This window comes from Elephantulus edwardii, unplaced genomic scaffold (genome assembly GCF_000299155.1).
Source record: "Elephantulus edwardii isolate Elephantulus edwardi_28Jun2011 unplaced genomic scaffold, EleEdw1.0 scaffold00278, whole genome shotgun sequence".
Classification (NCBI taxonomy): domain Eukaryota; kingdom Metazoa; phylum Chordata; class Mammalia; order Macroscelidea; family Macroscelididae; genus Elephantulus; species Elephantulus edwardii.
Window position 1 is genome coordinate 973,396 of NW_006400028.1, and position 18,131 is coordinate 991,526.

The 18,131-nt window shown below is 41.1% G+C and overlaps 1 protein-coding gene across 1 annotated transcript in view; it reads left to right on the plus strand.

Annotated features, from left to right (window-relative positions):
• Positions 1-17,363, plus strand: part of LOC102857236 — a 29,887-nt gene extending 12,524 nt beyond the window's left edge. The window contains exons 4-5 of the mRNA XM_006900261.1: positions 16,429-16,512; positions 17,197-17,363. Of these exons, the coding sequence (XP_006900323.1) occupies positions 16,429-16,512; positions 17,197-17,363 (251 nt within the window). The remainder of the gene's footprint in view (positions 1-16,428; positions 16,513-17,196) is intronic.
• Positions 17,364-18,131: the final 768 nt, after the last annotated feature.

Here is an 18,131-nt window from a genome sequence, read left to right on the forward strand (position 1 = left end):
GCATTTCTTCATGTGCTTGTTAGACATCTGAATGTCTTCTTCAGTGGTGTCTCTTCCTATCCTGTGCCCATTTTTCTATTGGATTATTTACCTTTATCTTGTGGTGGAGTTCCTTGTTTTTCAGTGGAGCATAGTATTCATTGTGTGAATATGCCACAGCTTCTCTATTTGTTTGTTGATGAACAGATTGTTTCTAACTCTTTGCTATTGTGAACAAAGCTGCAATAAATATGAGTGAGCATACATCTGCTTGGATGGTGGTTATAGTTTCTTTGGGGTAAATTCTCAGTAGTGTAATTGCTGGGTCAAATGGTATCTCTATTTGCAACTTTTTGAGAAAGTGTCGTACAGCCTTCCATAGTGATTGCACCATTTTACACTTCCACCAACAGTGAATAAGGGTTCTAGTTCCTTCACAACCTCGCCAGCATTTGTTGTTTGCTGCTCTGTTAAATTTTGCTCTTCTCATTGGGGTGAGATGATATCTCATAGTTATTTTGATTTGCATCTCTCTTAGAGCTAGGGATTTTAAACATTTCTTCATGTGTTTGTTCACCATCTGAATGTCTTCTTTGATGAAGTGTCTGTTCGCATCCTGTGCCCATTTTTCAATTGTGTTGTTTACCTTTATCTTGTGGTTTTCAAGTATTTTATAAATTCTAGTTATAAGTTCCTTGTCAGACATGTCATTACCAAATACTTTTTCCCAGGTTGTGACTTCCCTTTTTACCCTGGTGGAGAAGTTTTGGGATGTGCATAGGGATTTAATTCTTAGAAGGTCCCATTCATCTGTTTAATCCTCTCCTGGTTGTAGGTCATATACAATAAAATTTTTTAAAGAGAAAAAGAAGAAACTGATAAAAATAAGAATTTAATTTAAAATGATGATTTCTGGCTACCTTGCCTGATTAAGCAGCCATAAATAGCTGTGGCAAAATCGTGGGAGCAAATTACATCTGTATATAAGTCAATGTAAAATAGATGGTATGATTTCTTAAAAAATACAATTTTATTCTCCATACTCCCTATTCCCTTTCTTGCTTGTTTTTTTTCCTCCTTAGCACCAATGAACATCTGACATAGTATACTTTTTACTGAAATATTTTTCAGACTATGATTCTTTAGAACTTCTGTTGCTGTTATTGTTATGTGCCATCATATCAGTTCAGACTCATAGCAACCCTAAAGGCAGAGTAGATCTTCCCCAAAGGGTTTCTTAGGTTGTGATATTTACAGGAGCAAGTCATCCCCTAAGAATGTAAATTGTGTAAATGCTCGGTTTTTATCTGTTATCCTCACTGATCTGTGCCCAGAGTCTGTTAACTTATTTTTTAGCTTTTAAAGTTCCTTTTCTGAACCTAGAACCTCAGTCTAAGAATGTCTGACACACCTGTGCTTAGCTTTTCTGTGCTGGCTCCGAATGCTTGCTGTTTCGAATTCAAGGTCTGTCTTAGTGATTTTAGTGCTGTCATAGCAGAAATGTCACAAGTGGACGATATTAACAAATAGAGGCTTGAAATCCAAATTTAGAGCACTGGCTTTAGTGGAAGACACTGTTGTTGGCTCTGGAAGAAGGTCCTTATCTCCTCTCAACATCTGTTGGCCTGGCATTCCTGAGAGATTTCCATCTGTCTTGGCATCAGCCTTCCCCTATGTCTAGGAGGTTCTCAGTGTAGAGACATAGTGTCCAAAAACTTTGTTCTTTTTTTTTTCTTGGTGTTAGTAACTCCCTATCTCTCTCTTCTATTTCCTTTCATTTCTTGTAAGAAAAAGTAATCCAGGCCACACCTAGGGAAATTCCTCTTATAGATCAGGGCTGTGGCCTAGTTAAGGGTGTTAATGTCTCACACCAGATAACAGCATTACAAAGTAACTGCTAAATAACATCACTGTGTAACTGCCAAACTACTGAGAATCATGCCCAGCCTAGTTGACACGTCTTTTGAAGGATGTACAGTCTATAATAAGGACCTTAAAGCAGGCCTTAGTAATTTCTGTATTTTTTCCTAGAGAAATACATCCACCAGTCTGTTGTATCCACCTTCTTCTCACTATTCCTTCAAGTTCCTGGTCCCATTTAAGCCACAAAAGTGCCCTTCACTATCATTTTTTCAGATCTGCTTTATTAGCCTGGTACTCTCTGGGTCAGAATGGTGCAGGGGAGGAAGACCCTCAGTGAGATGGATTGATTCCATCACTGGCGTAATAGGGATAGGTATGTCGGAGACACTGAGATTGGCAAGGGATAGAGCAGGGTTTAGGGATGTTGTACATAGATAGGGTCACTATGAGACTCAACAGCATCTAACAACAGCACAGTAACTCTCTGGGTTACTTCTTTCTCTTGATCTCACTTTTCTCACTTCTAATGTTACTTTTTCAATGCCTTGGTGTGCCATCAAGTTAGAAAGAACCTGTAGCTAACCCTCCAAAAGATTTTCAAAGGCAGTAAATCACACAGGAAGAGATTGCCCATCTTTCTCCTGTGAAGCATCCAGTGGATTCAAACCACATGCCTTTGGGTTGGCAGTGCAATTCCTTACCACTAAGCCACCAGAGCTCACTTATATAGACAGAAGAGAGAAATGAAAAGGGCTAGAGGAACACCCATGTTTATTGCAGCTTTGTTCACAATAGCAAGGAGTTGGAAACAACCTAAGTGCCCATCAACAAACGAATGGCTAGAGAAGCTGTGGTATATTCGCACAATGGAATACTACGCTGCATTAAAAAACAAGGAACTCATGCAATATTATTCAAAATGGTTGACTCTGGAGAACATTATGCTGAGTGAAATATCCCAGTCACAAAAGGACAAATATTACATGATGCCACTGTTGTAGAATGGGACTGTCCTTGGGGTTGGGGAGAGACTGAGTAAGATGGGCTCAATAATGTATACTGCACTGAAACAGAGGAGGGAGAAAACTGTTTAAAAGAGATATATGACTAGGTAAAAAAAAAAAAAAAAAAAAAAGAAAAGGGCTAGAGGAATTCTGCTTTCTCTGCTATTGCCAACCATACACTTTCAGACCTAGCCCTTCCCTTGTTCTTACTCTAAAAATAACACTTTGCAAATTATCCTTCAAATATGTTTGCTAACTGGAGCTATATACAGCTTCCTGACACTGTTCTTCTAAGTCCCTGACTTCTAAGTCTTCTAAGTTTCTTCTATGTGTGTTTTTAAAAAACTTGCTTTCTGGAATAGCATGCTTAAAAATAAGAGAGCATGTAGGATTGGACAGACAACAAAATTTATGGAGCTTTCTAACCAGAACCCTAATACAGTGGCAATCTCAATAAAAATACTGGCAGAGTTAAACCTCCTCTAGCATTTGAGCCTGAAGTCCTAGTCAGTCCTTTTGCTGCCTCCTGCCGTGACTGCTTGCTTCCTCTTTTTAGATGTAATTTCCAGACAGTCGTCATGTCTAACAGAAACAGTCTAAATGAGAAGTAAAAACCTGATGTAAGGACAGTCTTCTTCATTAACTCATTAATTTTTTTTAATTTCAGTATTTATTTTTTAAATTCATTGTTGCACATTTTCTGCTTTCCACCCTTCCCCAGCCCACCCTGCCCTGTGCTCCTTGTTCCAGATTGTTGTCATACATATAATGCCTAATCATATATTCCTTTCAGACAGTTTTTCCCCTCTGCTATTTTAATGCAGTGTTCATTATCTGTCCACTCTTTTCCCAGTCTCTCAACAATGCATTATTTTATTATAGAAGGCAATGTCTCCTCCATGCCTTCTTTACAGACATTTATTGCTTCACCTGAGGGCTTAACATGGCAACCCCATGTGACAAAGTAAAACTGCCCCCTAGAGTGTCCTGGGCTGTAATGTTTTATAAAAAGCATAAATTAGTTGCTGTTTTGCTTCTTTTTCCCTCTTATTTTTGTATTGTGGTTAATTCCTATGCAAAGAAATGGAGCAAATAGCTGTGTAGTTGTAGGATTTTTTGAGAGAATAAGATGCTTATAAATTAATGACGGGGGTTGTTTTTGAAAATAGAAAGCACCTAAAAAACTATGTTTCAACATCTAAACATTTGAAGTCTCTTATAAAATTATTTACACCATTTGTCAACTATGTTCATGTTTTAAGAGCATCTTTTTCTAACAAACGAAACTATCATTTATTAAGTTATGAAAATTGTTTTCTAAAAAACTTTACTAATTTCTTTTAAAAACCTGTATTACCACAAAATAAATAAAGATCAAATCTTTGACATGGGCTGTAATCTTTATGGCAGCAAATTGTTAAGTGTTTCTGCCTTGGAGCCACAGGTATAGGTTTGAATACTTCCCAGGTCAGTCGGGTTACACCACGAAGGTTCCTTTTAACAGAAGAAGTAGAAACACCAAAGGAAGGGATGTCTGCAGAACTTCCTGGGTTTTTTCTTAAGGTTTTTCTTTGTTATTCTCATCAGCTATGAGAAAACTCACCCCTGCAAATGCCAAACGCTGAACCTGGGGAAGTTGCATCTGAATCAACATTACTTACACATTGCACTGGCATCACTCCTCTGTAACTTGCCTTTGAGGGAGGTCACATTTAAGTATCATTTCTTTTTTTTTTGTCTTTTTTTTTTTAAATTTTATTATTTTGTTTGTGTGTGTGTGTACCATCAAATTGGATCTGACTGGTACAGGAAGAGATGGCCCCTCCTTCTCCGACAGAGCATCTGGTGGATTCAAAACGCCTATCTCTGTGATTGCGGTGCAGCTTCTTGCCACTAGGCCACCAGCACTCCCCAAAGGATCACTTCTTATAGTATAATCTTGTATTTGATAGTGGTCATCTGTGTTTTTCTTCCACTTTTACCCATTTTTTTAAACACTTGTGCTCTTTTGGAAAGCTGTTGTGCTGCCTTATAGATAGCTTTGATTACTTTTTCCTATTGATTTTTGTTTTTGTTTTTTAATGAATGGTGGCAAGAAGGTTTACTATAGGTACCTTGCTTGGACTTTGGAGCTGGAAGTCCTCAATTTAGAACTTGTCGCCATCCACTGTTACTCTGAACATATTATGAAGCAAGTCCCTTAACTTTCCCTGCATGTATAGCAGCAAGTAAAAACACAATTAATAATTATCCATATAAGGTATTTAACACATAACAAGTAATTGGTAAAATAGCTGTTACATTTGGGATCATTTGCAGAACTTCCCAAGAATCATCTTCCATATTTGCTTTTTACTTGTGTTTGTTCTCTGAACACTCACTAAAATTTAGTCCATCCCTTGATCTGTAGATCACTTCACTGCGACATTCCCAGCATCTGACAGTGTCTCTGGCATGAGGCATGTGTTAATTGTAATTATAATTGAGTAATTGTACTGAATCTCTTTTTTTTAATTGAAATAAAACTTGTTTATGTTCTGATTCACCCACAAAGCTCACATACGTTGTTTTTCTCACCTATCTTTCCCATTTCCTCCACCTACCTCTCCCTCCACCCATCATATTGTGTGATCCTATGATTAACCACCCCACCTCCTGCCCGTTCTCACTCCTCTGCTCCCACCTTCTCCCCTTTGGATCCTCATACATGTTCTACAATAATGGTCTTATACAGTATTTGTCCTTGTAGGACTGTGTGATTTCACTTAGCATAATGCTCTCCAGTCCCTCCCAAGTTAAACAGTAAGTTATAAAATCATTGCTCTTGCATCTGCGTAGCATTCCATTGTGTGAATGTATAATAATTTCTCAATCCATTTGTGTTTTTGTTTTGTTTTTTTAAAATCCATTTGTTTGTGGTTGGACTTTTGGGCTGTTTCCATGTTCTTGCAATGGCGAACAATGCTACTATGAAGATTGATGTACAAGTCTCCATTTGTGCCTCACTTCTCATTTTCTCAGTGTTTATTCCAAGCAGTGGAATAGCTGGTTTATAAGAAATTTCTATGTGCAACATTTTGAGGAAACACCAAACTGTCTTCCAGAGTGGTTGTACCATTTTAATTGTACTGTATCTTGTTATTAATTGTTGGCAAGTCTATTCTGACTCATGGTGACTCTGTGTAACAACCACTTCATAATCATCTTAACAGTAGCAGATCTCCAGGCCCTTCCTCACAGTACCACAGAATGAGTTTGAACAACCATTAGCAGTAAAGTATAAACTATCTGTGCCATATTTACTATTCCTGTATGCATGATTATTCTCAGGGCTTTGATATCTTAGGTTCTCAAATGTTTTAGAAATGCAAAACTAGGAGAAGACAAGGTGCAGCGGAGTTGTAGCTTGGATTTTTTTTTTAAATTTTTATTTATTTATTGTGTGTGTGTGTGTGTACCATCAAATCGGATCTGACTGGTACAGGAGGCAATTGTTCCTCCTTCTTCAGCAGAGCATCTGGTGGATTTGAACCGCGCACCTCTGGGATTGCAGTGCAGTTTTCTGCCACTAGGCCACCAGAGCTCGCCGTAGCTTGGATTTTGGGGGGATTTTAGGGGAGAAAGTGTGCAAGGTGAGGGGCAGCAATATGAGATAATGACCAAAAAATAAATTTCAGTGCCTCTCTTTGCTATTTCATCCTTATTGCTACCTTCTCCTTTATTTTAAAGGAAAAATGTTTGGGGGAAGACTTAAAGCAGTAGTCTCCTTTGTTTAATTTACAAAGCTTTAATTTGTTAGTTGTGTATCTTTTACATGTCAAAATTCTCCACATAACTGGGATTTGCAATTTTTGGAGTGATAAGGATAGGACTAGATTGTAAACTTAGAGGAAAGAGAAGAATGGAGTTGGGGAAGTGGAGGGAACAAGAGATCTAACCTCCTCTGCTGCACCCACACCTGATTCAGTCATTGCCCCACTCCTAGAAGAGCAATCATTGCCTCTTGTATTAGTTACCTATTGCTATATTACCCCAAAACATAATAGCATGATACAACAGCCTTTCTTATCTCACAGTGCTGTGGGGCAAAAAGCTGGACCTGTCTCAGCTAAGTCTCCTAGCTTAAAGGTGTTCACAAGACTCGATCAAATGTATCAGGTCAGGGCTGTAGTCATCTCAAGGCTGAATTTTGGAAAAATCTTTCACATCCATGTATGTGATTTAATTTTTTGATGGGCTGTTTGAGAAGTCCCTAGGGGTATTGTAAACATTTAAGTGTTTGACTGCTAACCTGAAGCTTGATGGGCTTTTTTTTAATACTGGTTTGCTTACAAAGTTCGTATACATTAAAGATTGATGATTTATATCCGCCAAGGACCATGTCAGAAAAAAGGCCTGGTGATTTGCTTCTAAAAGATCTCAACCTTGAAAACCTTGCAGAGTGCAGTTCCACTCTGCAAGTGTGAGGTTGGTAAGTGAGAATAGACAAGACAGTACCTGGATTGGTTTCTTGGCATTGTTGGACCGAGACGCCCTTCGGTGATTCCTGGTGGTTTTGCCCTCATTTCCTCGCCCTCTGCCATGCTGCTCACAGTGTGCCAGTTTGCTTCATCAGAGTGAGCAAGCAAAAAGAGCCAGACGGAAAGAAAGTATGTGGGCATGACCAAGTCATAGTGTTTTATAGCCTAGTCTTGGAAGAGACTTGCTAACATCCAATCACTGGATCCAGCCTACACACAAGGCAAGGAGATTACACAAGGGTGTAAATGCCAGGAGGTGGGGAGCAGCAGCAGCCATCATAGAAAGTGCCTACCACACTCATTCCACAAATTTAGAAACTGAGACTCCAAGCAGCTTTTCTGCTTTAATCTCTAGGTAAATCAAGCAAGGTCATTTTATGTAGTAAAACCTGTGAAAGCCTGAAACCTGTCACTCACAGTTCTTAATAGAGAGTAATAGTGAAAACACACTGTCAAAGGCACAAACCTTGCAAGTCCTAGATAAACAAGCCAGTCTGGCTCTCACAGGTGTCACAGAATAGTATTTTGTTGTTGTTGTTGTTGTTGTTGTGTGCTGTCAAGTCTGGACCAATTCATAGCTGACTCTCTAATGGGTTTCAGAGACAGTAATTGCCCATCTTCCTTCTGCAGAGCAGCTGATGGATTTAACCTGCATGCCTTTGATTGAAAGCACAATTCTTTACCACAAGACCATCCATCAGAATAATATTTTTGGTAGGTACTGTATGAAGCATAACCTTGTTTGCTGAAACTGAGGAGGACCTGAAGCACTTGCTACAGAAGGTGAAAGACTGTAGTCTTCAATATGGATTGGAGCTCAACATCAAGAAGATAAAGATTCTCCCCACTGAGTCAATTGGCAGCACCCTAATAGATGGAGAAGAGATTGAGGCTGTAACAGTTACAGCTTGCCCTGCTCTATAATCAACACTGTTGGCATGAACAATCAGGAAATCAAAAGAAAAGTTGCATTAAGTAAATCTGCGGTTAGGGACCTTTCCAGAGTACTGAGAAGCAATGATGTCAGTCTCGAGACTAATGTGCACCTGATCCAGGCCATGGTCTTTGCAATTACTTGCTGTGCATCAGTGAGCTGGACAGTGGCTAAGGATAACAAAAGAGAATTGATGCCTTTGAGTTGTGGTGCTTGGGAAGAGTCTTGGACATACCATGGACTGCCAAGAAAACAAATAATAGGTCTGTCTTGGAGTGACTGAAAGCAAGTTTCTCTTTGGAGGCTAGGATTTTGAAAGTCCATCTCAATTACTTTGGACATGTGACCAGGAGAGACCAATTTTTGGAGAAGGATATCAAGCTCAGAAGGGTGGAGGGACAGCACAGGAGAGGAAGACCCCAGATGAGATGGATTGATACAGTAATTAAGATGTGTTGGAGTTGGTGAGACTGGTTCAGGACAGGGCAGGCTCCAGAGCTGTTGTACATATGTTTGCTATGAGTCACAGGTGACTGGATAGCACATAACAACAACTATATAACAATTCAGTCTTCACAATAACCTTGCCATGTATATCTGTTGCCATCAAGTCATTTCCAACTCATAAAGATCTGATAGCAACCTGTTAGAGCAAAGTGGAATATCCCCATAAGATTTCTAAGGCTACTATGATTATGAGAGTAAGTTGTCACATCATTTTCAGGTAAAGTGGCTGGTGAGTTCGAACCCTTGACCTGTTAGTGACTGAGTGCTTAACCACCATTCCACCAGTGCCCTTTAACCATGATGTATTGTCGTTGTTGTTAGGTCCTGTCAAGTTGAGAATGACTCATAGTGACTCTATGAACAATGGATCTGAACCCTGTTCTATCCTGTGCCATCCTCATCATCTCTGACATACTTAAGCCCATTGCCTCAGTCACTGTATCAATCCTTCTTGTTGAAGGTCTTTCTCTCCTCTTTGACCTTTCACCTTTCTAAGCATGATGTCCATTCCAAAGGAATGTACCTGCCTAACAACATGTCCAAAGTACTGGTAAAGGATAGACTCATGAGTCAAGAGATATAACCATTTGCCCAAGTCCACAAAACTGGCAGCTCACCCATTCTTATGGACCACCTGTTGCAAGACCAAGATTGTCATCAAGCCTCCCCTTGACTTAAGTGAAAAAATTCTGCCACACCATTGGTCCCTCTTGGTACTACTTCCAGGGCCACCAGACCACCACTGATGACTTAATGTCATTTGCCCTATATGGAAACTAAGTAGTCCTGGTGGCACAACAGTTAAGAATTCACCTCACCAATCTAAAGGTTGGTGGTTCAGACTCATCCAGCAACTCCATGAAAGGAAGATCTATGGGGAAGTGCTCTGTTGCATGGGGTTGGTATGAGTCAAAGCTGACTCAAGAGCACTCAACACTAATAACAAGAGGAAAACTTAATGGAAATCATGCTTATTCTCCAAATTCTGAAGTCTAAGCCTTCTTTTCTCAGAGATCTTGTCCACATTCTTCTCTCAGCTGAGAATGTGCCTCAGACTCCCTTTTCCGCAGTAAACTCCTAATCCATCTTCAGCTCCCAGATCAAATGACCTCCTTGAGAGGTCATTTCTGACTGGAACACTAGATCATGTTCTCTTCGGGGTCACACAGCACAGTTCAGTGAACTGTGTGGTAGAGGGTAAGCTTGGTGGAGATTGGCTGCATCTGATTTGCTCAGAATTGTACCTCAGTGCATCCATACAATGCCTACAAAGAGCAGGCAGCCAATGGATAGGGTTGTTATTATTTCTTGAAGGAGATAATTTTCAAATGTTAGAACTTACTGAGTTGTATATTGATATACCTCCTGTGAGTGGTTCCTGTTTTCCTCAGGATACCTCTGTGCTGAAGTAACCTCTATTTAATGATTGCCAGGCCTCTACACTAAAATGTTAATTAGAAGTCAGGAAAGACTTCATGACTTGCTCTTTGAACTCTTAATTTTTTTAAATTTTATTTTATTATATTTGTGTTTGTGTACCGTCAAATCGGATCTGACTGGTACAGAAGGAAATTGTCCCTCCTTCTCCGGCAGAGCAGCTGGTGGATTTGAACCATGTGCCTCTGGGCTTGCAGTGCAGCTTCTTGCCACTAGGCCACCAGAGCTCCCCTGTTCTTTGAACTCTTAAAGATACTTCTCGAGACTTTTGGGGGAAATGGATAGTTTTTTAGTAGAATTCTTGCCTTCCATACTGAAGCTCAGGGTCCATGTACTTCATGCACAGCCACCACTCACTGTCAGTGGAGGCTTGTAGAAAAGACCACCGTTGGGTGCTTGTTTATTATCTTCCAAATCCAAGTTTTCCTATTACTGATTTACTACAAGGAGTGTATCTTTGTTACCTAGCTTTGGTGTAACAGAAATACTACAAATGGACGGCTTTAACAAACAAAAATTGATTCTTACACAGTTTAAGACGCTAAAAGTTCAAATTCAGGGTGCCAGCTCAGGGGGAAGGCTTTCATGGTGTCCTCTGGGGAAGGGGTTTGTCTTCTTTCAACCTCTTTAGGCCCGCCATCTCATGGAGGTCTTTACATGTCTTGACATCAGTCATCAGTGGCATCCCAGGGTCTCACAGTCCAGCGATCTTAGATCCAAAAGATGTGCTTCATTCCAGGCTCTTCTTTTTCGTGGTACTGAGGTGTTTCTCTCTCTCATTTTATCTCTTGTAAGATAAAAGATTAACAGGTCTTCTTGTACATCTATGGATATCATTCTGTCACTCCCAAGATTTTATTTCAAGTTGGATCTAGAAATGGTCTTTTTAACTGTGAAAGTAACCCCATTTTTTCCTCACCTTTTCATCTCCAGCATAGTAGATCTGATTCAAAACGTCCTATGCCAAACCATCTCATTTTGCCAGTGCCTAGTATGTCAATATTTATGCATTCCATTTCTTCCTTAACAATCTCCAACTTTCCTACATTCAGACTTCTCACATTCCATCTTCCAGTTAGTGGTGTCTCTTTGCAAATGTTTCTCCCCTTTGTGATTCCCAGTGAAAAGTTTCTGCCTCTGGTTCCATATCTGCTAGTTAGTCTAACCTAACGGTGCTTTATTGTACTAGGATTTTCTTTTTTTTTTTTTTTCTATAATTATATTTTATTAATTTTCATAAACATTTACAGAGATTTTGGGCTTCCACTCATTCATTGTTGCACTATTCTCTCTACCCTCCTCCCAGTTTGTTCTTGTCCAAATGCCACAGTGCTTGTCAAAGCCAGTTCTGATTAATCTTCTTTGTCAGTGTATCCTTTGCCCTTCCCTATCACTCCTCCCTGAGAGAGACTTCACCCTGAGTCATAAGGAAAAGGGGATGGCGTATTCTCTTAGCTACTTCCTGCTGAAAAGGGACGCTGTGGGTTTCAGGGTGAAGATCTTCTCTCACTACTCTAAAGGGCCCCTTTGGCAGTAGGAAACACATAGACTATTATGGAGATTGATTTTGGAATTCAGATGCACTCTTATTGATTGTGCTTGGCTGTACATGTACATATCCTTCAAGATGTTGTACTAGGATTTTCTGAGGCCTGTTATTTCAGAAACGGGTGACCAATCCTTCTCCCTAGTCTGTCCTAATTTGGTTGCTCAACTCTAAAGCAATATTTGACAGACAAGACCTGTGTAATACCACTATCATTCGAATATATGCACCAAAAACCAGGGCCAAAGAGGAGGAAATATATTACTTCTACCAACTTTTGCAGTTGGAAATTGATCAAACATACAACCAAGATAGTTTGATAATAATGGGCGATTAGAATGCAGAAGTTGGGAACAGGGTAGAAGGATCAGTAATCAGAAAGTACGGACAAGGTGACAGAAATGAGGCTGGAGACAGAATGATAGGATTCTGTACAATCAATGATCTTTTCACAGCAAACCCCTTTGATAAGAAACATAAATAGTGATTACATGGACTTCACCTGATGGTCTATACAGGAATCTGACTAATTCTGTGGAAAAAAGTGTTGGAGAAGCTCAGTATCAGCTGTGAAAACTAGGCCAGGTGCTGATTGTGGAACAGACCATCAGCTATTAACAAGCAAATTCAAACTGTAGCTAAAGAAAATAAAATCAAATCCATAAGAACCAAATTTTGACCTGGAGTCTATCCCACCAGAATTTAAAGGGCATCTCGAGAACAGATAATGAAGCCCTGAGCATTAATGAGTGAAGACCAGAGAGCTGTGGGAGGATATCAAGAATATCTTTCATGAAGAATGCAAAGTCACTGCAAAGACAAGGGGCGGGGGGTTGAAAGACCAAGCTGGATGTTTTTCAGAACAAATGTACATAGGATCACTATGAGTCCAGGCAACTCAATGGCACATAACAACAACAACAAGATAAAAGATGATGTAAGTGACATGGTTGGCAAATTCCCTTTCCATCAGGTCAGGGCTGTGATTCCATTAAGGCTGTTGCATTTCACCTTAATCCTTTTACACCTGATTGGCTGATTACATAAAATGAGTGATCACATCATTACATAACAGCCAAACTCCCCAGGTGTCATGGCCCAGTGAAATAGACACATATTGGGGGTGGGAAGAGACACAATTCAATCATCCAAAACACTTTTACTTCATCAAACCATCCCCAAAGTCCTAGATCAATTCCAAATTCCATCTGTATCTTTTTCCACAGTGCAGTGATGGAACAAGACAGGTATTTCCATTACACATGAGAGAAACTGGAGAGAAAGAAGGAATAGTGAGCTTCAAGCAACTCTAAAGACCCAGTAGAACAATATACATTAGCTCTCAAGTCTTGAAAATCATTCTCTATTCTTTGAGATCATCTCAGCAGTGACCTTACCTTCAGACTCTGGGTGTTGGCAAAGCTCTCAAGTGTGGGGTTCATTCTACATCTCAGACCTGCTGGGATAGAACTCGGCTTTGGGCAGCCCTCCTTGCCAGCTGAGGGACAACTCCACTTCATGACGACAGCATAAACAGTTCTTCTTTCCCTTAAGCGTGGTAGCCCCACTCCTTAAGCTTTGGGCCGCAGATCTAGCCTCATCTGCCATTCCTGAACAGCATCCTCATACTGTGGGATTGTTTTTGTTGTTATATGCCGTCAAGTCACCTTCACTCCATAACGACCCTATGTGTACAGCAACTCTGAAGCCTGCCCCGGTCCTGAGCCAGTCTCACTGATTCCGACACACCAACCCCCATTGCCCCAATTACTGTATCAATCCATCTCATTCGGGGTCTCCCTCTCCTTTGCTGTTCCTCCACCCAAGGATGATATCCTTCTCTTAAATTGGTGAAAAATCTGATTCTTTGACATCTGGGAGACCATAACGCCACCCTTTGAGACCCAGAGGCCCTTCTATTTAAGACTGAGGCAGCTTTGCTTCCTGTGCTTTTTGTCTCTTCAGCTTCTGCTTCCTGGTCCCTTGGACTTCTTAGACTGACCCCAGTCTCTGCCTTGATTGCCAATTTTGTCATCATTTCTCTGCTGCGGTTTCTAACTGCCTGTACTTTCTGCATTGTTCCATCTCTCCTCACTCCTCTGAATTCTCATTAGAAATACCTTTGATATCCTTAATTCCTTCTGTATTTGCTAATCATTGTCCAGCTTTCTGATGCATAGCAAGTAATTGCAAATATCAGGCACACCTTAGTCACCAGACTGACATCATTGCTCTTCGGTACTTTGGCGAGGTCTCTGATAGCAGACTTGCCCAGTGCAATTCATCTTTTAATATCCTGGCTTCTGGTACCAAGAATGTTGATTGTGGAGCCAAGCAAACTAAAGCTGTTAACAATCTCAATCTCTCACCATCTATCATGATGCTGCCAATTGGTCCAGTGGTGATAATCTTTGTTTTCTTGACCTTGAGCTTCAATCCATATTGAAGGCTGCAGTTCTTGACCTTCTGAAGTAAGTACTTTAGGTCCTCCGTTTCAGCAAGCTGGTTGTGTCATCTGCATAACGCAGATTGTTGATGAGTTTTTCTCCAATCCTGATGCCACACTTCTCCTCATAGAACTCAGCCTCCCAGATAATCTGTTCTGCATATAGATTGAAAAGGTATGGAGATAGGACAGACACAACCCTGGAGTACACCTTCCCAATTTTGAATCATACAGTGGTTGATGCCTTTGTGCTGTGGAGCTGGAGAAGAGTATTGAATTTAACATGGATCGCTAGGAGAACAAACAGGTTCAGCCTAGAGAGGGTGAGACCAGGCTGCTCCTTGGAAGCAAGGATTCTGAAACTTCATCAGACATACTTTGGACATGTTGCAAGGCGGGACCAGTCCTTGGAGAGGGATGTCATGTTTGGGAGGGTGGAGGGACAGCTCAAGAGATGAAGCCCCTAAATGAGATGGATTGATTCAGTGACTGGGTAATTGGGGAGGTAGGTATGTCAGAGATAGTAAGATTGGCACAAGATAGAGCAGGGTTTAGGTCTGTTGTACACAGGGTCCCTATGAGTTGCAGGCAACTCGATGGCACAAACATCTGTAATTCTATCAAGTTTCTTCAAAGCAATCTAAGCTTTTACTGTTAAGCACCTTAAAGCCTCTATTCATTACGCAATTCTAGAACAACGTACACATTTTCAGTAGTGGTTAGAACAGCACCCCACCCTGTCCTGTATCATCCTCATCATCTCTGAGACGCTAGAGCCCATTGCTGCAGTCACTGTGTCAGTCTATCTCATTGAGGGTCTTCCTCTTTTTCTCTGACCCTCCACCTTTCCAAGCATAATGTCCCTTTCCAAATAATAGCTTATCTTAGCAACATTCCCCAAAGTGAGACAAAGCTTCACCATCCTTGCCTCTCTCTGGCTGCACTAATCAGCCAGCTTTAAGGAAATGCTCTTCCTCTGTCAGCTCTGATGGCTGGTCCTTGTCTCTTTTCAACATGTGTGGGCCCAGTGTTCCTTGGAGATCTCCAGGCATCAGTCTTCTCTTGGTTTAGGAGGACCTCAGTCAAGAACCCCAGATCTAAAAGGCATGCTTTGCTCTCAGCTCTTTGCTGGTGTTAGATCCCTCCTCTCTTCACCTCTGTCCTTTTGTGATCTTGTAAGAGAAAAGATGATGCAGGCCATACCTTAGGAAAACTTCTTTTACATCAAATCAAGGCAGTAATGTCATCTCCTTGCAACTATGATTAATAATCATAGAGATAATGACATCATTCTGTAAGTGCCAAATAATTGGGAACCAGGGCCAAGTTGACATATACTTTTTGCTGTTGTTAGGTGCCATCTCTCATCAACTATAACTTATAGTGACCCTGTGAAAAGCAGACTGAAACTTGCCCTATCCCACCCCTTCCTCATAATCTCATTGTTGCAGTCACTGTCAGTCCAACATGGAGAAGATCTTCCTCTCTCTTTATACTTTTCCAAGCATTTTTTTTTAACTCCACTCACATCGTTAAGGTCAACGCTACTTTGTGGAAGCAGCTCTTTGCCAGTTATTCTGAGTGCCTTCTGGCCTGAGGCACATCTTCTAGTATCATATAAGGCCATGTTCTGCTATTCATGGGCTTTTAACGACTTGTTATTTAAGAGTCTTGCTTCTTTGTCTTAGTCTAGAAGCTTTGCTGAAACCTGTCCACAATGGTGACCCTGATGGTATTTGAAATACTAGTGGCATAGCTTTCAGGATCACAGCAACATGCAACCCACCACAGTCAATAAAGTGACATATTCGGATTCGGGGGGAAGAATAGAGAAAGGGGGCCAGGAAGCAGGACACAATTCAATCCCACGACTGCAAACAATGGTAAGCTTTTGTACATAGAAGAAAATGAGGTGGTGCATTCCTGAGGATAAATATCTGCTGTCTGGTGGCCTGATGGTAAGGAGCAGTGCTCACAATCCAAAGACAAGCAGTTCAAATCCACTAGCTCCTCTGAAGGAAGAAGATGGGCAGTCTTCTCCCGTGCAGTAGTTTACAGCATCTGAAAAGCCACTTGAAGATCAGCTATGAGTTGGTTCTGACTCAATGGCAGTGAAGTTGGTTTTGTTTTGTGGGGTTTACTTAATAGAACAAAATAAAATTAACATCATCTTTCTTTTCTACATTTGCCAGGGGAAGAGCTGATGACCACTCCAATCTTGCAGGCCACTGCAGCCCTTTCTCCACAAGCTGAAGCTAGCACAGCACTCATTGCAGGTAACAGTTTCTGAGCCAAATTCAAGAGACCTCTAAGAGTTAGTGGCCCTCTCACTCTAGACGCAGCCTAAAGCTTAGGATCTAAGCTTTTTCTCCATACAGGAAGAACACCACTGCCTCAGGGACTGAATCAATTAATGGGCCCATTTTTGGCATGTGGGTTATCTTACACACAAAGGTTATAAAAAGACTCTTAGAGCCTTCTGTCAGGCAGCGCAGTAAATGATAGGTTGGGAGGTGGCCACAAATAGATATAGGTACATATGGGCACTACCCTCAAGCTTACGTGGGTAGAGATGAGGATATATGTGGTTTGTTGAGTGGGAGGGAAGAGAATGGGAGGGAATCTGAGAAACCCTTACAGGAAGACTGTGGATTTTAAAACCCTTTCCTGTTGGAATAAGCTATTTCCTACTTTGCTCTTGCCTGCTTCTATTATAATTATCAGGGATTGGTTGGGAGACAGTTCCATCCTTTTAAAACATCAACAGGCTGTCTTTAGCTTAGGTACCATGAGAATCCAGGTTTCCTGTCCCATGGAAGCTGGGATTGGGGTTGGAGGGGACATAGATTTGGAACTGGAAATGGGTTCCTTAGGAGGATCCTTATAAAGAGGGAATTTTATCACTGTATTACTGAGACTTCCTTAATCCTGAAAACTCCATTTCCCTTCTCCTTCCCAAGTTGTCATCACCGTGATCTTCCTCACACTGCTCTCAGTCGTGGTGTTGATCTTCTTTTACCTGTACAAGAACAAAGGCAGCTACGTCACCTACGAGCCTGCAGGAGGCGAGCCCAGTGCCATCCTCCAGATGGAAAGTGACTCAGCCAAGGAAGAATATTTCATCTAATAGTTTCTGGGCCCTTGGGAGCTTATTCCAGGTCTACATGGACTATTTAAATTATTAGGTAAAAGTTTCATCTGAAGCCAGCAAGCAGCATTAATTGGTATGTGCAATTCTGAGTTCCCTTCAGGATATGGGTCCAAATGTCAGCATCGCTGAAAGCAACTATGTCTTTAGCCAGGGCTTCATAATATAGCTGCTATTTGAAACTAGCCAACAGATAGGGCTATACCAGGAAACATTTATTCACAGGTTGGAGGGAAGTAAGGTTTATTGGCTGCTCCACTTTGTTCCCTGTCTCGTCGGTCACCTAGGGTAGGAGACCACAAAGAGACGATGAATGTGCTAGTCTGAGCCCTTCCTTCCTCTATTCTGCAACCACCTCAAAACTTGTACTGTTTTTATCAGAATTAAAAGTTCTTACTGACACAGGAATCAGTTAATCACATGGGAAGAGACTTGCCCTTCTTTCTCCCGTGGCACATACCTTTAGATTGCCAGCACCACTCCTTGACACTAGGGCACCAGAGCTCTGGAAAAACCTTAGGGAGGTTTAACAAGTTCCACAACTACCTCCAGAGTTTGGTCCTGGAACAATGATTGTCCCAGTGTACCTTGGGAGGTGAGTTAGGTTAGCCTCTATCCTGTCAAGACCCAGGACTTCCCAGTGTCCATTTAACAAACAGAGGAAGCCAGAAGACATTTACCTTTTCCGTTTCCTTGGAACCAAGTTCAGAGGCTTCTGTCTTCTCAAAATAAGCAGTATTTAAAAGA